Raw genomic sequence first — 22,365 nt, forward strand, 5'->3', positions numbered from 1 at the left:
TTCCAGTCGCCTTTTAACTCGTTAAAACCAAAGCCTTCGCTAACCTGTATGTTAAAATACCAAACCGTCCGAAATGGTTTTCGTGAGTCACAGCAGTTTCTTCCTTTCTTCATTAATTAACGCACAAAGAAGAGTGAAGTTTTCAAATGAAATCCTTTCTACTTCTAACAAATAAAGATACGAAACTACAAATAAATCCTTTTAGGACAAGCTGTCTGCGATAAACTGATACAATTGCATTTGGGGAACTGCACCTGCTACTGCATAACCTTAGAAAGGGAAGAAAACAACATCTGAAATTCGGTCGTTTGGGGCACTTTTGGTTGTTTGAATGAAGGGCCATCTGGGCCGACATGGTCTTTAAAGAGTTAAAAGGGGAGTATATAAGGTATATTCTCTCTCCTTTCTGCATGCATTCGTAGTGTAACGGTAGCATATACGTATTCAAGAAGTACGGAGAGGGCATTGCCCATTTTTCATGTTTCCTGCTTCAAATTAAGTCACGAAAATTTTTAACAATGACAATAGAATAATTTACATACCTTTTCTCATATTATTCAGGCATTCTTTTTTTATATCTTCCGTAAGTTTGCCAGTAGCCATCAAATAATCCAAAATAAAAATATTTGGTGCAAAAAGAACCATATTTTGTTCCCCGCAACCGACAGGCAGTTTCACTAAATGTTTCAATCCAGTCAAGGTTTCAGCCATCAGATCACCTAATGTATTTTAATTACAGAAATATTTTAATTATAAAAAAATTAACTCTGCCGCTAAAATTTTTCTTACATAATCTAAAATGCATAACGAAAGGTTATGCTAAACTAGTCAAGTCATGCCTATTGTAACGACTAGTCATAACTGGAGTAGTTCAGACTTTTATTAAAAAAATTTTTTTAAAGAAAAAACTTCTATACATTCGTGCATGCTCATTAGAGATACAGAATCATATTTTTGATATCACCATAAAAGTTTAGATTAACATCACTTGATAGTATGGAAATGCTTTGTAATATTACGTGGATATACTGAAATTTATATTATATGGATAGATATACTAGAATTGTTGTAAGGATCTTAAGATTTACTAACGTTTATTTTATTTTAAATCTTTACTATCACTTCTTATTTTCTACTTCCGGCCAGAATTATAAGCGTTAACGTATTTATGCAAAGTTTGTCTGGCGAACGCCAAGTACTTAAGTTGTGGCTTTTTGCCAAGCGAAAGAGAGGAAGCAGTTAGTCGAAGCAGGCCGCTTACCTTAGAAGTTTTACTCAGTTGCTGGTTGCCTTCCAGGCCAGAGGTTTAATCCTCTTGATAATTTTTAAACGTATTGTAGTGTTCACAGTTCTCTGTACTACATACGACTTCCTGTTAATATAAGGCCAATCTTCCACGTTAATTATTTTAAAGTCAAATTAGAGTTTAGTTTTATTTTTATATTTTTACGTTTAGACCACAAGTAGTGGGTCTTTGTATTCCGAAGTACGGAAGTTATTGTAAATAGAGAAAAATAAAGGGTTTTGTATACCCTTCTTGTGTATCCTGTCTACTTCCCACAATTATTGAACATAGCTTTAGTAAGCTCTCTGTTCCGAGTCAGGTCATTTAATGTTCCCAAAGCAAGTAAGGAGGAATACAGAACCTGATAGTGGCGCCCGACGAAGAAAAATAACCATGGCCGAGTTTCAAGAAGAACCTGTGCTGCCTGCAGAAACGGCTCAGAATCTAGAAATGCCAGCTGCCGCCCTGGAAGGATTTGGTTACATCGTCCAGACCATGCGCGCATCGATGAAACCAGAAGCAACATTTAATGGAAACTCACCGGTAACCAGTTTTTTGGAAAAATTGGATGACCACTTCATGCTCTACCCCGTGCACGAATTTCAAAATGTTACCTTAGCCACCAGCGCTTTGAGGGGCCAAGCGCTTAATTGGTTCAAATGTATAGGCAGAAGTCTCTTGGGTCAAGCAGGAAGTCCCACCTATACTTACGAAAATTTCAAGACTGCCCTAGTAAAAGCCTTCCCTGTTGTAAGGGATCGTGCGAAATTAGAAACGGAACTTTTCAGTATATATACGCAAAGAATCGAAAACCTCTCAAGCTTTATTTTAAGAAAAATTCACGTGTTCAAACTCTTGTATGGAAACCGTCCGGATCCTGAGATAATTCAAGTGATTTTGCCGAGGTTACTGCCCCAAGTACAAGACTTTATTGAATTAAGAAATCCGACTACACTGGAAAAGTTATTTAAGCTAGCAATCCAGTTTGAAAGTAGATAAACGGCGGACATTGAAAGAAGACGCCAATATCAACAGCGAAACCAATTTGGTGCGCCAAGACTACAGAAAACTCAAGCACACGGCTACGGAAGCAAAGCGAATCAGTGGGCAAGGAAACCCGAGCATTCAAAAACAGCCGGCGAACGTCGACAGTTCAATAGCAATCCAGGAAAAAAGTCTCAAGGCCAGTGGAAAAAGAAGGAAAGCACGGAAATGAAAAATAATTTAAACTAAAACGGATTTCTGCTGACGGGAGGGTGCGGAAATCCGAAGGCCACGAAAACCCCTCTTCCTTCAAGTTAAATACAGTAATGGTGAAAATTTTGACTCTTCCGAAGATTGAAGTGTTGGTGAATAATATCCCAGCCACCGCACTCCTGGATACAGACGCGCAGTGTTCCTGTGTGGCAGAAGATTTTTTTAGGAAGTATTTTCGTAAATATCGTATATATAATTCGGATAATACGACAGTGTTAGCGGCGCAAGGAGAAAAATGTAAGTGTATAGGTAAACTACCGCTGTATGTCCGTATCAAGGACGAACAAGTAAAGGTGATGTTTTTCATAGTAAAGAATCTGCAAGCACATATTATTTTAGGAATAGATTTTCTTTCAGAGGCACAAGCAACGCTGGATTTTAATGAAGCGTCCCTTAAGCTGACAATGAAACCAGTTCGTGGAGAAAAAGCCGAACCGCCGATGTTAAATCTTGACCACCTGCCTAATGAAGAACAGCGAAGTATCCGACAAGTGGTAAGTGAATTTGCTTCGTTATTTAGTGATATTCCAGGATTTACTCAGATTACTAACCATAGTATTGACACCGGAGATTCAATGCCAGTTCGTCAAAAACCATACCGTTATGATAAGAATAAGGAAAAAAATTATAGAATGGCATATCACCGATATGCTACGTAAAAAGATCATAACGCCCATCTCAAGTAGTTATGCTAGCCCGGTGGTTTTATGTAAGAAAAATAATGACTATCCTTTGACACATCCAAAAAGGTGGAGATTCGCAATTGACTACCGTAAATTAAACTCCATAACTAAATATCCGGTATATCCGTTACCTATTATTGAAGAAATTCTAAGGAACATAACTTCCACCAAATATATGACGACTTTAGACTTAACGACTGGTTATTTTCAAATAGGGGTTAGGCCTGAGGACGTGCCTAAGACTGCTTTTATAACCAAGTCTGGCACTTATGCATTTTTGCGTATGCCGTTTGGCCTTTCAGGGGCACCGGCAACATTTCAGCGATGTATGGACATTGTGTTAAGACCTGTTCTTGGAAAGTCCACATTTATCTATTTAGACGATATCATTATTACTAGTGATAATCTCGACCAACATGTACAGGATTAAGACAGGTGTTTTCTTTATTAAATGAGGCCGGTCTAAAAGTTAATGTCGAAAAGTGCAAATTTGCAGCACCTGAATTAAAATATTTAGGTTACAAAATATCTCAAAAAGGGATCGAGACAGATGAATCAAAAATAATCGCTGTACAAAAGTATCCGACTCCAAACACGGCGAAGAAGCTCTCTTCTTTTCTAGGACTTTGTTCATATTATAGGTCCTTTATAAAAGATTTTGCAGCTATTGCCGAGCCATTGTTAAAATTAAAAAGGAAAAAGGCAAGATTCTCGTGGACGGCCGAAGCGAATAGTGCTTTCGAAAAATTAAAACAAGCATTAACGCAAGCCCCTGTGTTGAAATTTCCTGAAAAGGATGAGAATTTAGAAATTTCAGCGGATGCTTTGGATTATGCGGTAGGAGCGGTACTTTCGCAAAATCAGCAGCCCGTGGCATTTTTTAGCCGAACTTTAAATAACTTTAAATCAAACACAAAGAAACTATTCCGCGACCGAGAGAGAGGCACTTGCAGTTCTGTTAGCAGTGCAAAAGTTCCGAGTCTATTTTGGAAAGGCGCCAATAACAGTGTACTCTGATCATGCGGCGGTAACTAGATTGTACTCAAGGAAAAACTTATCCCCAAGGTTAATAAGATGGGCACTCAAGCTACAAGAATATAATCTGGTAATCAAGCATACCCCTGGAAAGGAAAATATCGTAGCAGGTGCCCTATCCAGAATTAAAATAGATGAAGAAGGTAATACCGTAAAGGTGGCAATGCTCACAGCATGTACAATAAATTTCCGAGAAACTGTAATAACCGAACTGGGTAAGGATCCTGAGTTTGAAGCATTTATGAGTATTTGAAGGATCCTGAAAATTTTAGCCACCAAGATATTGTGGCGATAAGAAATAGGGCGGCCCATTACGAACTAATAGATGGTCTATTATTTTATAGAAAAACTACGAATTCCAACAACGAATTTCGACCTGTTATCCCAGCTAGTCTTAGATTAAATATCCTGCAGGAGCTCCATGACAGCCCTTTAGCTTCTCATGCTTGTATTCGAAAAACTATCCAACGCGTACGCGAGGCAGTCTATTTTCCTGAACTTCAAAAGTTAACAAGGGCGTATGTCCAGTCCTGCCCAACATGTCAAGCAGTTAATTATATTAATTTCCGCCCGGCGGGGTTTCTAAATAGTATTAAATCCGAATTTCCAATAGAAATAATTGGCATCGATTTATTGGGCCCTTTCCCAAAAAGTCAGTTAAATAAAAGTCGCTATCTCCTTGTTATGGTTGATCATTTTAGTAAGTGGACCGAAATTGTTCCCTTAAAACGAAATCCGGGAAATTAGTTACTGATTCTATTTTAAATAAATATATTTTAAAATACGGGGCGCGCCCCTAAAAGTTATATCGGATAATGGTCCTCAATTTGTAAGTAATGTATTTGAAGACATGTGCAAAAAACTGGGCATACGTCATTTAAAAATGGTCCCGTATCGGCCGCAATCAAATATAGCGGAACGGGTCAATAGAAATTTAGTGAAAATTATCCGGAGTTATGTTAAAAATTTTCATAAAAGCTGGGATAACTATGTCAATGAATTTGCTTTCGCCCTTAGGACCGCAGAACATGATACAACGGGCAAAACTCCTGCTGAGTTATTTTTAGGCAGAAAGATTATAACGCCGTTAGATAAATTATTTTATGTGCAACAAAGAGCCCCAGAATTTAAAATGGGTGATATAGGAAAACTAATTAAAGAAGCAAAAAAGAATACTGAAGTAGCACAGAGAAACAAAAGCTATATTATGACTTGAAACGACGGGGAGTAACTTATAAAGTAGGGGATGAAGTATTAAAAATTAAGCATTCACTTTCTTCAGCACCAGAAGATAAAACTGCCAAATTTTTTCCACGATTTGAAGGACCATATGTCATAGAAAAAATAACTCACGCTGTAGTAGTGTTAAAAGATAGAAATGGTGAAACCTGCTCCGCAAACATTGATCAAATCAAACCCTACTATGATCGTAATAAAATGCAAATATTTACAGATCTTTTGCAGTATCCGGCACGGCAGACACCGCAGGCACAAGCTCCAGAGGTGGAACAACGACAAGTACAAGGGCAAGCCATTAAGAAGCAGGAGCAAGTGAAAAGAAAGTTTCCCCGCGGGAAAATTGAAGGTAGCAAGAAAAAGAAGCCGTTCCACCGTCCAGAAAAGAGAGCTGACGAACACCCCCAGAATGAAGAAGGGAGAAGGACGACGTATGCAAAGAGAGCCAGGAGAAATGACGGCAACTATAACCCGGCTCTAAAACGGAAGATCTACTCATCCGACAGGACTCTCCGCAGCAAATGTCGCCGAACTGCGGAAGGGCCACCAGCGGCGGAGGAAAAGTTACAAGGAAAATTTGAACGGCAGGCAACGAGGTCCAAGCAGGAACACGAAAGAAGTTTCCCGGTTCCGCCAAGACAAGCTGCCATCAAACGGCCAAGACCACAGGCAGAGGCGAAAAAGAAGGTATTCAAGGGTGACCGAACTGGAAAAAAAAGAAAGCTTCTAGAGGAAGGCACTGAAGGGCGAGCCCGCACAAGAAGGAGGATAAATCAAACAACAATCTACGCTACTTTCCAGGACTGGGCTCAGAAAAGAATGTCCGAATATCACAAAGATAAGTAAAATTTGATGTTACTTTGCAAACTTAAGTTAATCTTTCATTCTTTCTGCAAGTGGCAGATTTCAAGAAGTTTTACCTCATGCGAGGTCTACCTTTATCGCGAAAAGGGCGAGAAATGAGTTGTTACCGATTTTGGTATTATGTTTTTCAATTACTCGCGTGTAAAACTAAAGTTGATGTATAATAGCGATGTGTAAAGACTTAAAGATTGTAAAAAAGTTATTGTATAAATTTTATTTAAAACTTTCTGGCAAGAAAGAAGTTTTAGTCTGAAAGACTTTTTGAAATGTAGTATTTCAATGTAGAAAGAATTGGCACTTGCTTTGAAAAGAATAGAAGTTAACAATGTACTACTAATGTATGTTGTCAAATGCGTAAAATTAACGGCATGTTAATATGTTTTTATATACAATGTGAACTGTTATTTCAAATGTTAAGAAATACCGTGATATGGTAAAAGTGAAAGTAATGTTAATTTTTTTTTTTTTTATTCGTGTGACTGTAAAAAAGAGTAAATCATGGTGAATATGTGTTAAAGGTTGAATGAATGTAGTTAGGCTCTCTGACGCTACACATCAGAGTTAGCCACTTTCAGAATAGTACCTCAGGGTTTAGAGTTGAAGTTAGGGTGTGTTATGAGGTCTTGGTATGTTGAATTTTTAACACGTTAGTGCTTTGATTGTAGGAGGAAGTGTTGAACACATAGATATAGACACATTCGTGTTTGGTGTTCTTTTACAACACATGTCAGAGAGCACGGGGAGAGATAATTAAAATAGTCATGAATGAAATAAGAATGTTAAGAGAAATATAATTATACATGTTACTTGCCATTTCATTGTGTAACATTTCATTAAACTAGTTTTCCTTCCAGATCTCTGGAAGGAACCAGATTTCAATAAAAGCTCCTGTTTAAATGCAGTACAGATGAAAAAATTTGCGTGTCCTGGGAGCTGCTATTGTAAAAACAAATTTCTTTCTTTTAAATTTCTAGTTTCTAGCGAAAAATGTTTGTAAAAGATTGGCCTCGCGTTAGATTCTAGAACTAAAAGTTTTCAACAAGGTCGTTTTAGACCTCAGTTTCAAATTAATTAACTCTGGCGGGAAGTATGTAAGGATCTTAAGTTTTACTAACGTTTATTTTATTTTAAATCTTTACTATCACTTCTTATTTTCTACTTCCGGCCAGAATTATAAGCGTTAACGTATTTATGCAAAGTTTGTCTGGCGAACGCCAAGTACTTAAGTTGTGGCTTTTTGCCAAGCGAAAGAGAGGAAGCAGTTAGTCGAAGCAGGCCGCTTACCTTAGAAGTTTTACTCAGTTGCTGGTTGCCTTCCAGGCCAGAGGTTTAATCCTCTTGATAATTTTTAAACGTATTGTAGTGTTCACAGTTCTCTGTACTACATACGACTTCCTGTTAATATAAGGCCAATCTTCCACGTTAATTATTTTAAAGTCAAATTAGAGTTTAGTTTTATTTTTATATTTTTACGTTTAGACCACAAGTAGTGGGTCTTTGTATTCCGAAGTACGGAAGTTATTGTAAATAGAGAAAAATAAAGGGTTTTGTATACCCTTCTTGTGTATCCTGTCTACTTCCCACAGTTATTGAACATAGCTTTAGTAAGCTCTCTGTTCCGAGTCAGGTCCTTGCATGTTCCCGAAGAAAGTAAGACGGAACATTGAACCTGATATTGTAATTAAATATTTTTATTTTTTTCAAGCTTATTTAGCATATTTACTGTTGTTATTTTCAATTAGCCATAATCATAAGCCAAGCGGAAAGTTTTACAACATAAGCAAATTTCTATCAGCAGTAAATTAAATTTCCAATATAAAATCTCAAATTCTACAACAAATCTGGCTAAGAAAATCTGGTTAGTTAGAAGCAAAAGAAAGTCTGAGTAACCTCACAATACATCAGCATCATTCATTGCACACGGAAAATTCTAAGCAATATTTTTCAGGTTTGGATTGCAAATGATAAATAATTCTTAATTAATTTTCTTTCGCACTTACCTCACAATTTTCAATTCATGTTTTCTAGCACTGAAACCATCTGAAATTATCTTAATGATGTGTTCCAAATAAATGTTATCTGAATAGTGCTAGTTCTTTTTTTAAATTTGTTTCCATTTGTTTAATTCTATTTTAAAATCTAACTACGATTTATTATTGTAATACGTTGGACTCAAACATAGGTAGGACAGTGCTAGTGCTAGAGAATAATACAAAGACGTTATTGTACTTCAAATGCATACGCATTCATCAACTATTTAAATAATTTAGGCTACACCCTTTCCTTGGGTGATAAACAACAATATAAAAAAATATGTCGGAAGTTCTAAGTCAGTTGAAAGAATATAATACTTCTTGAGTTTTCTTTAGACGGAGATTGCACAATTTATATTATTTAATATTCAGAATATGCGTTCATGCAAAGTTGAGATATTCCAACATGGTAGCACTTGAACTCCAAGCTGCCGCTCCATAACATCCCAAACGTGCTCTATCAGGTTAAGATCTGGCAAGTTTGGGCATTAACTGGAATTCATCCTTATGCTCCTCGGACCACTTCAACATAATTTGAGCCTTGTGACATGGGGCAGTGTCCTACTTGAAAATTCAATTTCCAATTGGGAAGACAGACGCCTTGTAAGGGTGCTACTTATCCACAGTTATGTTTAGATTATCCCCAGCATTTATGGTCTGTTCTACTACAGCTAAGGGCCCCAAAGCTGCCCATGAGAACAAACCCCAAAGCTGCCCATGAGAACAATACTGCCACCACCAGCCTGCTGTACCAGAAAGGAGCAACTGTTCACCTGGAAGACAGCGTACTCTGACACGACCATCGACGTGATGAATGAAAAATCCGTGGTCCACTTATCCGTGGTCCAGTCTTGATGTTCCTGGGTCCACTGCAGGCACATTGGTTGACAGTGATTCTTGGTCAACAGAGGCACACGAGTGGGATGCCTGTTATGCAGTCTCATATCTAATAGTGTCCACTGAACTGTGTGTTCCGAAATGCTTGTACTTAGACTATTTAGGAGTAATATCTATTATTTAATAACTATTATATGCAGTTCCTAATTCTTATAATTATTTATTCAGTTGTATACAAGTAAGTATTTAACAACAGTAATTTATTTGAATTAAAAGTAATGTCAATAAAATACATCATTTCAAGTATCCAGGTGTTACTCACTTGACACAGACACATACGCTCGGGCGGATCCATCAACAGCATTTTCCGGAAGAAGAAGAGCTGTTTCGGAAGAGTAGGATCCATACGTAACTGCAAATAAATGTAAATTTTTATGCAGAGATTTCATATTTTTCTACAATTATGAAGTTTTAATGTTATTTAATAAATAATCAACAAACATTTTGTTAAATATTACAAGTATCTAACAAATACATTTAATAATTCATACATAGTAAACTTTCACATCTGCGCTTAGCAAGATATTATGTACAATTTTCAATACGTAACACATAACTTAAAATAAATTAAGAGATGACAATCATAATAGTTTTGAAGATGAAATATTGTTACTCATATGTATTCTATCTTTGAAACTTTTATACCTTAAGATCTTAATAATTCCCTACATGTGAATAGAATTAATTATTTGAAATAATTAACACTATTCACATGTAGGGAATTATTAAGATATTAGTTTATCTTCTTAGTTTTATTGAAATCATTTAAAATTTGAATAGCAAGAACATTCTTTTCAGTGAATCTCGATAGAGAACATAAGTTCAGTTAATGGTTTAATTCGAAATGGCAAATGATATTTTAAACTATTCCTTTTATGTCCCTCATAAACAAACTATTTAGAGCATTTACCATATCCCATGATAAAATTCATCATGGTACATTTAAAGGATAAAAATATCAATTGCAAACATAGTTTTCATTACTTACCTATGTATTTATTAGAATATAAAAAAGGCTTTTGTGTTTAAAAGACATAAAATATATTTTACTATTTCAGTATCAATATAAATTGATTAACTTGAGATAACAAATCAAACTCAAATAATTAAAAAATAAATAAAGAAAATCTGAAGAGATTCAAATTTTAACGTCGCACCGTTTTTTATGCTCTCACAGAGAATTGCAGGTTACCAGTCTGCTCTTGTACTCACTATTGCTAACACAGTTTTTTTTCTAATTACTTTCGTTGCACTTACACCACATAAAATTCAGATGCAAAATCACAAAATATTTAAAAACAGCATAGTCTTGGAATTTCCGATACAGTGTTGGGACTTGCTACACACTTTTTCATATTCTCTATACTATTTCTTTGAAAACTACTATCTCGAGCAGCCTAAGAGTCCTAAGAGTGTTATCATAGAAAAGAAAAAAAGTATATAATGAGTTGAATGAGTCCCACCCAGTGTCATATCATAAAAATATTTAATATTTTTAATCAGGCATGTCATGATTCAAATGCACTTTTGTTTAAATCAGTTAGATTAAAACGTAGAAAAACTATTTTAAGAAATGCCTTTATTGTTTTTCAGTTACTTGGTATGCTACTCAGTAAGAGAGAGATTAAACTTGAAAGTTCAATATTTTACACTGAACTGCTGATGCGTGGAGATAATAAGTATTCTTTATAGGGCAGTGGCAACGCATTGCTTTCAAATAGCTGAATTTGTGAATTAAAATTGAAAGATAAATATCTTACATTTTGCCCAAATGCAAAAGTCTGGCATGCTGGAAAGAAAAATGTTTTATTTCGAACAACGTTGCCTGTTCTCCTTTTTCAAATCGCTGGATTTATTGAACAAAGGTTTTTTTAAAAAATTTGTACAAAATATGAAATAAATAAAAGCAAACTCGAAGTCCAAAATTTGGATTTCCATGTGACCATGTTCGAGTGGATGTATATTAAAATTGGGTGATTTTAAGAGCCGTAGTTTTTCCACAGTGCGAGAAATATATATGCAAATATGAAAGATTCTTCGTTATTTTATTTCTTTAAATATTCCGTGATATTTGGTGGTAACAATTATGAAAGTGAATCGAATACAGGCGATATGGACAAAAAGTGAGTTTCGTGACTAATTGCACATTTGATGCTAATAAGGATTTCCTCCGAAACCATCGCGGAGAAAACATTGTGTTGTGTATTAATTTACAGTGCATAGTTAATGTTTTAATTTACAAAGCATAGTGAATGTTTTAATTTACAGTGAATAGTGAATTTATATAATATTAATATTTGAGAATTAATTTTTAATATATTATTATTTAAACTAATTTTTTTAATTGCATGCGCTACTTTCCTAATAAGCTAGCGAAAAGAATTGTTTAGCTAAAAAGAGGATGCTGTTCGTTCCCACGAGGCAACTCATTTTGGGGTCATAGCTCGGAGTACACCTGCGCTTTACTTACACCCCCTTTACTTACAAACTGAACATGTGTTTTGCTCGTTCGAAGCGAGAAAATCTCAGCTTTCTTCTTAAATGAAAACTATCTGTTTTGTTTATCACTACTGGTGTCACATCTTTGACAAAATTACGGTTAAAACATTCCTTGGTGCTTTGCTCGAAAACGGGTATGTCACTTTTAAAAGAAAGGTTAGACTTTTCTTAAAAATTTTGAGATAAATTATCGTCATTCTTTTTTCGCTGGTTAGAAAGAGTTCAAGATAAGTTTTCGATTGGATTAATATTAATTTATAGTTAAATTGGGACAATAGTGAATATAAAGGCGGTTCGTAGGCCGAGGTTTAAAAGTTTTTATACAAGAAGCAGAAGCAGATATTTCCACAGTGGGGAAATTAATTTTATGTTGTATTTGGACTATATGATCGGTTTATTAATTTTATTTGAACTGGTGATTGAATCTTTCTTGTGTGGTTAATCCTTCCCCGGTGTTTTGAGGTATTTTTGAGGTACTCTGTGTTTATTTCATTGGGAGATAGTATTTTTATAATTTTTCAGTGAATTGCATTTTTACATTTTTTATTGAAAACGACTGGAGGACTTTCTCTATAAAACCGGCATCTGTACACATGGGAAAAACTGCGAAAACAGCTATTCAATCAGCTCATTCGCCTGAAATCGAAGAAATAGCTTCATGCGCACTCTCACCCACAAAATAAATACATAAAGCAACAGAAAATACTTTTTAAAAATTATTCTGAAGTGAAACTAGTTTTGTAGGTCAATTCAAGACTTCTACTCTGAAAAAAAAAGTGATTTTATTAATCCTGCTCTTTTGAATTAAGTTCCAAAGAAATGACAGAGTAATTAATAATAAACGTACCTCCAGAACATATAGGGTAATTGAATACGTCTTCCATTGGAAATCCATCTGCCTAAGGGAAAAGAGAAAAAAATATGTTTTGCGAAGGTTAGAGTAGACACTAAATGTTTCTAGGCGGATATATAATACAAAAAAAATTACTTTCGTAGAAAATAAATATCTGCAGAAAACATTTTATTTTTTCAAAAATACAGGAAATATCATCGGTTAGAAATTTAATCATACTTTTGCTACAATCATTTACCAACAGAAGTAATCCTACTTACATTTTCGACATTATATTACGAGAGTATTTAAGAAAAGAAATAAAACTTAATAATATGGATTCTTCAATGATACTTTAACTCTTTTACATCACAGTCACCCGAAACACCGGTGCATTCAGACATCGACAGGCTTCTGAACGCCTGCATCCATTTTCTGCCTGGTGCTTTCCCCCATCGCGTTAATGCATAGCTAGTTGGTTTAAGGAGCTCTTAAAGACGTGCAACTATAAGAAGCTCTCTTATTTGAATACACCTCCTTTCCCTTTCGTTTAGCATCAACGTTTATTTATTGATGCTCGTACTTGCAATACTGCTCTAAGGGGGAAAATGCACATAATGGTTGAAACCGCACATATATCCCTAAGAGAGAAGTAGTCCTTTCACGTAACCTGTAGCATTCTACTTGGCATGGGGGGAAGGAAATCCATTCCAACAAATATTCGTATACAGATTTTAGCCTCTACCAATGTGAAAGAGTTAAATGGAAATACATGCAGGGATATTTTTATATACTTCCAATGGTTACAACAAAAGTAAGAATGTATTTTCTTTTTCCACCATGTTATGTCTGTTACAGAGAATATTGCATACGTGTAACTTGGGATGATAAATTTTGAAATTTGAAAATATTTATAACTTTTTCTCTATTTTTCACATCTTATTACTTTATATTCGTCTGTGTTATTTAACTTACATTTTTCTAGCAATCAGTTTGTAGTAAAACTGTCTCGCAGATGCTGTTATTACACTAATGATGAAGCCTTTAATTTGCTATCCATGCTTCATGGAATATGCAGTTTCTCAGATAATGTAATTTATAGTTCATATACAAATACCGTGATTTATATCATAATAATTTATATCATCGATACTTTTGTAAACTTTGAAGCTCATTATTTCAATCAATAATAATTGCCTATAATTACCACATAATGTTTTTTTTTTATATTTTTAATGTTATGTGGAATAAAATTTCCATTCGTACAGTTAATATGCTAAAACATAAAAATACATCATGCATAACAGTTTATCGTGAAATTTATATTACCAGAAAATTTTATTACTGGAGACAAAACTTAAGATTGCACTAATCATTTACTAGTCTCTGTACTAGTCTACTGTAAATGTTAGCGACTCTAGTCATTTACTAGTTATCTTTACATTAACTGATGTAAATTCCTATTCCGTCTGCTTTGTCCCATCGCATTACTTATTCAGAACAAAGATTTATGGAAATTTTACGATATGCTGGTTAGATTGAAACTAGGAAGTGGTATTGTCTAGTGTGCATTATCGTCCTTTGAAAGAAGCCGTTCACAGAGTAGACCTTTAAGGACTGCCAGAAACCAGTCAAGTTCCGTAACGTGGTATAGATTTAGTTCCTTTCAGTCCAAATTATAAGATACTGCAAATGTTAATAGGCTTTCTGTGTTGTAACCACGGTGTAAGATTAGCTTACCAGAGAGGCTCTGTTTTTGAGGGTCGACAGAAAGTCGTGTAATTTAATTGTTTATATTTTCAGTGCTGTTACCTCAAATTGTGTCTGTTAAAGTTTTGCGTGAGATTTTACTTTTTCATTTGTGCGTTCATAAGTAAACAACAGCAGAAGCGATAGCTCGCAGAACATCAGACAGCTTCTGTAGGTCATTCGTTAGCTCTGAGAGCGAGCAATTCCCAATTGGTTTGTTGTTGCCTTGTCTACAATAAAGCCTAAATAGTACCATGGGCGAAGACGATAGCTCTGGCAATCTGCAAAATATTATGATCGTAGAGGTTCGATCTATTAAGCAATATCTCAGTTTTTAATAATTCAGCAAGTATGGCCGCGTAATCAAAAAAGTGAGTAGCTGTCACTTCTGTGTCCGAGTAGTTATCACAGTTTCTGTAGAATTTTCTATTCTCTCTGTCAAATTTAAATCCCGTGTGATGGCCTAAGCCTGAATAAGCTTAAATGTAAATTGATCTCCATTTAATGTTATGGAGCTGTTGCTTTATTAGAATTTAATGTTCCTTTAATCTGTATTTGGCCATGGTATTTCCGTCAGAGAGGATGAAATTTGCATTATTATTGTTGAGATTTCGAGCCTCTTTTTGCCAGTTTATCTGCGTTCTTGTTACCTGTGCTTTTGATATGCTCTGGCAACAATTGAAAAATGCATACCTTATCTAACATTTGAAGCTCGTTGAGGCGTAAGTGGATCCCGTTGGTTACCAGACAGCTTCCACCTAGGACTGCCTATAGAACTGCCTTTGAGTCACAGAAGACAGCTTCCACGTAGGACTGCCTATAGAACTGCCTTTGAGTCACAGAAAACAACTTGTCCTATTGCGTGCCCAGAAATGGGAAGGGATGTATATATGTCAAGTGTCTCCTCTTTTCCAAGAAACTCGCAAGTGAAGTTTGAGAGTATGGCTCCAGCTCCAATTTTGTGTTGATAAATAGTGTTGCCTGGGGTAGTCAAAAATATCCCAGAACCTCCATAGAGATTGTCTCATCAGAAGAACCACCTACGTAAGCGTGTACAAAGTCCTCTTTTGAATACTGTTCAACGGTCCTGATTCCTTTTGCTTTAATGATGTCAATCAGTTCACTTATTGCATGGCTCTAGTAGGTTCAGTACTATTTTATGGTTTATAAGAAACCAGGAAAGAAATGTTGGCTCTTGGAGGATAGAAAATGTGTTGTGATTGAGACCGAGAATTAGTCCCAGTTAGTTTAAGACGTTAAATTAGAATGTTTGTAAAAAAACAGAGATGTTACTTTTGAAAGCTCATATTAATTTGTTCCATTAAGAAGACATAAGATATTACCAACTGAAACAAACTTTCGAACGATATCATGTTTCACTACACAGCATGAGAAAGAATTTTTATGAATACCAGTTGTAAGCTAAAAGAGTTGCTTTTGTGTTACATGAAGCAGATGCTTAAGCATTTAAGCAGAGACTTTGCTTATTCTTTGCTCAATGATTAAGTAGCATATCACAGTGTAATAGGAATAAAAGAAGACTTAGAATGAATGCAACGTAATTTATAATAATAATTGTAATTTCTCAACTCAAGAAAATAAAATCTCTATACGTTTTGTAAATATTCACGACATAGATATATTTTTAATATGCCATATATAACATTTAAAGGCTTTCTCCTGGATGCGAGGAAAATATTATTGGTCTAATTTTGTAGAATTACTATATTAATTTTTTCTGTTTCTGAAAATATCTTATATAAGGTCTCATTTATTGAAAAGATGGAAGCTTATTTTAATTAAAAAATAACAGAAAATAGGATCAGCATGTTATCAAAATTTATGCTTATCATTCTTCCCTTCTTGGAAGCAAAATCTCCTTTTTTTTTTTTTTTTCTTTTTTAACATTTGCAGAAATCCTAAAAAAATTTTTTTAACAGGCTTAGCATTTCTAATTGAGTTAAATATGGGTAATGTCTAAAACTACAGGTATTTTAATGTTTGTCCTCAAAAGTTAATACTTAAATTAACAATATAAAACAGCGCTATATTTATTAACATTTCAGTTAAGTCTCGTGAAATCGTTATTGAAATATGTTTCTAATGAATATTTGTTTGACCTTAACATTTTCTGCCCTTTAAAATCACAGATCTATTCTAAGAGTGAAAATGATTAATTTATATATGCAAATTAAGTAACAGCGAATATTCAGTATATACATATCTTTCTACAATTTCTCACAGGCACAGTGTTGCAGTTTTAAATTAGTTCTTCTGCATTAAATAATTTTACGTTAATAATGTGTTACAGAATTTTCTGAATTCTTTTTAATAGTTATTGTGCTTGACATCAAATTAAATATGACAATAGAACCCAAAAATGTTTCTTGCTTTTAATGATTATTTTTTATATTTTTTGTATTTTGACCTGTAATGCTTCAGTAATGTGTTTAAGCATAAGTATATTCCGAAGCAGGTTTCCCGGTCTCATTGATAATATTCATATTCCAAGCAATAAAAGCTTTACTTATTTTTATATTATTTCCTACTGTATAGCTTAAGGTTGCTCATATGAAACAAAAATTTGCAAAAAAGACTATAACTTTTCCTGAAATTAAATTAACTCTTTGTGTTATTCCCATAAGATTTATTAGGCATTTAGGAACATAATACTAATTATATGCTGTGCTACATGAAACATAAACAAAATTAGGAGCAAAAACACTTTTTGTTGCAAATATTCCAATTTAGTAAACAATTTTCCAAAACTGAACTATAAAACAACATGATAATAATGTTCTAATACCTTACAGTAGGATTATAAATGCAAAGCATGCTACTCAAGTAACAAACACAAAAAAAAATGGAAAATCATAAAATAAAAGTAATAATGGGCAGTCAAAAACATGTTAAATCTATTCGATGCAGGCTGCGCAAATGAATTTATTCTTTTTTGCTCCAGCACCCACACATTCATAGTGGTACCATGTTTTGCACTGTATCATATCTTTAGATTCTGCCGTTTCGCATTCTTTGCAAAACCCTACATTAGTTTCTATTTTCTTCTGCTTTGTGGATTCTCTAGAGGTGGATGCTAAATCTTTTACTTGCACAATCTTTTTTTTTTCAGATTGTGTTTGTCTAAACGTGCTTCAATGGCTTCTTTGTATGGACTGCTAATAATTTCAACGGCCTTTTGAATTCCTTTCGCTTTCTTATTGGTTGAATGACATATCAGGGCTGGCAATGATAAAATTTCTTCCAAACAAAAATTTGCAAAAAAGACTATAACTTTTCCTGAAATTAAATTAACTCTTTGTGTTATTCCCATAAGATTTATTAGGCATTTAGGAACATAATACTAATTATATGCTGTGCTACATGAAACATAAACAAAATTAGGAGCAAAAACACTTTTTGTTGCAAATATTCCAATTTAGTAAACAATTTTCCAAAACTGAACTATAAAACAACATGATAATAATGTTCTAATACCTTACAGTAGGATTATAAATGCAAAGCATGCTACTCAAGTAACAAACACAAAAAAAAATGGAAAATCATAAAATAAAAGTAATAATGGGCAGTCAAAAACATGTTAAATCTATTCGATGCAGGCTGCGCAAATGAATTTATTCTTTTTTGCTCCAGCACCCACACATTCATAGTGGTACCATGTTTTGCACTGTATCATATCTTTAGATTCTGCCGTTTCGCATTCTTTGCAAAACCCTACATTAGTTTCTATTTTCTTCTGCTTTGTGGATTCTCTAGAGGTGGATGCTAAATCTTTTACTTGCACAATCTTTTTTTTTTCAGATTGTGTTTGTCTAAACGTGCTTCAATGGCTTCTTTGTATGGACTGCTAATAATTTCAACGGCCTTTTGAATTCCTTTCGCTTTCTTATTGGTTGAATGACATATCAGGGCTGGCAATGATAAAATTTCTTCCAAACAAAAATTTGCAAAAAAGACTATAACTTTTCCTGAAATTAAATTAACTCTTTGTGTTATTCCCATAAGATTTATTAGGCATTTAGGAACATAATACTAATTATATGCTGTGCTACATGAAACATAAACAAAATTAGGAGCAAAAACACTTTTTGTTGCAAATATTCCAATTTAGTAAACAATTTTCCAAAACTGAACTATAAAACAACATGATAATAATGTTCTAATACCTTACAGTAGGATTATAAATGCAAAGCATGCTACTCAAGTAACAAACACAAAAAAAAATGGAAAATCATAAAATAAAAGTAATAATGGGCAGTCAAAAACATGTTAAATCTATTCGATGCAGGCTGCGCAAATGAATTTATTCTTTTTTGCTCCAGCACCCACACATTCATAGTGGTACCATGTTTTGCACTGTATCATATCTTTAGATTCTGCCGTTTCGCATTCTTTGCAAAACCCTACATTAGTTTCTATTTTCTTCTGCTTTGTGGATTCTCTAGAGGTGGATGCTAAATCTTTTATTTGCACAATCTTTTTTTTTTCAGATTGTGTTTGTCTAAACGTGCTTCAATGGCTTCTTTGTATGGACTGCTAATAATTTCAACGGCCTTTTGAATTCCTTTCGCTTTCTTATTGGTTGAATGACATATCAGGGGTGGCAATGATAAAATTTCTTCCAAACTAATGGAGAAAAAAATTGATTGAGCTGGTTGAAGGCCTGTCCAGACCTATTTCTGCGTTCTTTATGGGTGTTGAGCAACCACTATGTTTTGACCAAGTTCGTGAGTAAAAATAATAAATGATCCAAATAAATGTTTCAAATAAAATAACCAATTAAATCACGGTTTCCCAAATTGAACCTGAGTTCAATTTAGGATACCCTCAAGAGTTCAATTTAGGTAAATCACTCTAGTTGGAAATCATAACCTAAAATCCGGAAAACATCAAAAAATAAAACATACTTAATGGTATCTTAAAATATAATAAACTTCTTATTTTATAAAGTACCTATTTCTAGTTTTACATTATCCTTCTGGTTTGAATTTGCTTAAGGAAAACCAAAATATATCACAATTCAAACTAGTGTAAAACTTTTGCAACGACAACACAAGTAACTAGAATGCTTTTTGAGCGGGCACTGGTTAAATAATGTTAGTTCGGCGTGCTCTTTCAAGAACACTTTAACAGATGGCACTTGCTATTTCGCAGGGTCATTAAAGAGATGCGGTTCAACTAATGAGACCATTCAATATGGGTATCCTTACCCTATATACTTGAAACTAATTAAATTAGTAATGCATATAGTAATGAAAACATAAATTGTATAAATTATGTATAGCACTTTCAATATTCATCAGTGATTTGTATTTGTTTCCCCAAGGAAAATATCTCTTTGATTAAACTACCAAACTTTATATATCGGTTACGAAAGAAAGGTAAAATATAATTGAAATTAAATTAAATAATTCATTTCCTATATACTAACAGAGAAATGCTTGAATACGAATTGTCATACCTCAACAAGAAGCTGTTTCGTGACGGCATCTTTGGCACTAAGCGTTGAAACCATTTTATTGAAGCAAAAGGTATTATCAGCTTCAAATGAAGATCCGTATACTGTTATATTCACTTGACCCAAACTTACAGGCTGCACCATGAAGCTACGAGATTCACTATCGCCACTACATGCACACAGACTGAAGGTTGGAGTTTCAGAAACTAGATAGTAATCCTTGCTTGACCCCAAGGATATCTTGATCTAAAAAAAACAGATTCAATCAATTCAATAACATCATTAACAATTTACCTGATGCACTACCTATAACAAATTTAAATTCTTTACATTTTGACTATTAAGGTGCATAATTTGCTTTCTATTGTAAATTTTCTTCGGGATCACTTTTGATTTATTTCAGTTAATGTATCAAAAATATTTTACTTTCAAAGCTACATACACAGTCTAAGCCAGGTTTCAATTATTCTCGTAAATGAAAGACATACTGCATTTATTATTTTTATATTTCTATTTATAACTGAATATAGAAGTATTTTTCATTTGGTAAATCACAATACCGGTTATGTTAACACAAAGTGTGCTTAAACAATCCTTTTCTAATATTATATTTTTAAATGTGAGAAACATCACAATAATATATTGAGCATTATGTGAAGGAAAAGTGTGCAAGCTTCAAATTTCGGTGTAAGAATGAATTCCCTATATTATGACAGTGAGCTTCAAGGCTTAAAAGCTGCTTGGTCCGTTTACAATCTATCAAGATCTTACTAACCCATAGAAACATGTAAATATCCGCATACAAAATTTAATCATACTCCACACTTGTATCCATTTACTCTAAATAATCCTTCATACATATTAAAATCATATATTAATCGTCATTTTAAAATTCTATGTCTCATTCTTTCATACCCTTTTTCGTGTTTTATTTGTAGGTCGTATCAGTGAGCTTTGTAGGTCGTATCAGTGAGGATCACTGATGTTATGTGCTGTACGATGCACTGTATGATGCCCTTGCATGGTTTGATGCCCTTGCACGGTATGATGTGCTTGCACTGTATGATATTCTAACTTATATATTTATATGCCTTTAATACATAAAAAACTATAAAAGCAAAACATATATTTTATTCTCTACTTAATGGGTACACTTTTCAAATGTAGTGTTCTTGTTTATGTACCACGAACGGCAACTGTACTTTCAACTACAGAATGTGTATAATAGAAATTGTACTATGCAGATACAACGTATGTTATGTACCAGTCTAAAGATATCATTATTATTCATATAAGTCGGATAAATCATAAGAACGCGGAAACAAAAGAATCAAATCAGATGAAAGAGGCAACTGTGGAGCTAAAAATGCACGAATGCTTCCGCATTTACGTGCACACATAGTGCTGTTGATAGTTTACTGCTCTAGAGCATGTATATTGGCGTTAACCTGCTGTGAACTGAATCTGTTCTCTTTTTTTGGGGGGGATCGATGTTGAAGCTTACTTTTAATGATCCAGTTACATCAGCGTTAAGAGATTTTCCCAAATTGCTTGAAGCTTGTGAAGCTTGATGGTAATTCATTTCAAGGAGTAAACGTATTTTACCTTGCAATGTGTTTTAAATTTTTGCTGTTAATTTTGTTGCTTTTGCTGTATATTATTATTGGTGTATATTATTGTCATATATCATTATTGCAGTTGCTTAGAAATGTAGAGCTTCTCGAGATCAAAGCATATTGAAGCAAGTTTAGCGCTGGAGGTATTCGCAATTAGAAAGTTATGTTTAATCATACTCTAATTATACTTTAATACATGTTATTAATGCACAGATTGAACAAGAAAAGTATTCCTTGGCTATCTTATGTCCGAATTCCATCTAATATGATGAATTTTGTTATCAGAGTTTCAGTTTCCTGACATATTATTTTCGCATAATGCTTAGTGTATACCAGAAGAATGTTTTAATATTTAGATTACTCATATTACTGTTAATATTTAAACTAAATTTACGGTGATGATTTTGAATCGAAACGTTTCTGCATAATGAAGTTGGTTTCTCTCATGTAGTACATTTATTTGCTGGAGAGATGTAAATCAAATAAATGTTTCTTTCTGGAGAATTAATTCTGTAGCTTCTGCCAGAATTACTTTGAAAGTTTCGGAGTATCAAAAAGATTTCTAAGGCAGATTTTAATATTTTTATTCCTGCAATAAATACCTCTGTAATTCTGAAGACGAAACATAACTCGCACAATCTTTTATTATTTGTGGAGAAACGAGATGAGTAATAACAGAAGAGCAATTCTTCGAAGCCTTAAAAAATACAGAATTATTATTTTACATGATAATAATCATTATGTGAATAATGTTAGGGATTTTCCTTTTCACTTCATTAATTCCGAGCATTTCTTTTATGAACTGCATATTTACATTTGTAGGGTTTTCCTTATTTTGCATAAAAAGTTTATTTTAAGTTGATAACTTTATCTGAACTTTTCAACTTCCCCTCACATTCTCTC

At 33.9% G+C, this 22,365-nt stretch overlaps 1 protein-coding gene across 1 annotated transcript in view; it reads right to left on the reverse strand.

The window, feature by feature from the left end:
- The window catches only part of LOC118181321 (alpha-2-macroglobulin-P-like), a 137,918-nt gene that overhangs the window by 41,110 nt on the left and 74,443 nt on the right, over nucleotides 1–22,365 (reverse strand). Inside the window, exons 20-23 of the mRNA XM_085825574.1 lie at nucleotides 19,850–20,092; nucleotides 12,637–12,688; nucleotides 9,553–9,642; nucleotides 543–719 (exon numbers count right to left, since the gene is read on the reverse strand). Of these exons, the coding sequence (XP_085681700.1) occupies nucleotides 543–719; nucleotides 9,553–9,642; nucleotides 12,637–12,688; nucleotides 19,850–20,092 (562 nt within the window). The remainder of the gene's footprint in view (nucleotides 1–542; nucleotides 720–9,552; nucleotides 9,643–12,636; nucleotides 12,689–19,849; nucleotides 20,093–22,365) is intronic.

Source organism: Stegodyphus dumicola, chromosome 10 (assembly GCF_044657685.1).
Source record: "Stegodyphus dumicola isolate Sdum_Otavi_A_Nest chromosome 10, ASM4465768v1".
NCBI classification, from domain to species: Eukaryota; Metazoa; Arthropoda; class Arachnida; order Araneae; family Eresidae; genus Stegodyphus; species Stegodyphus dumicola.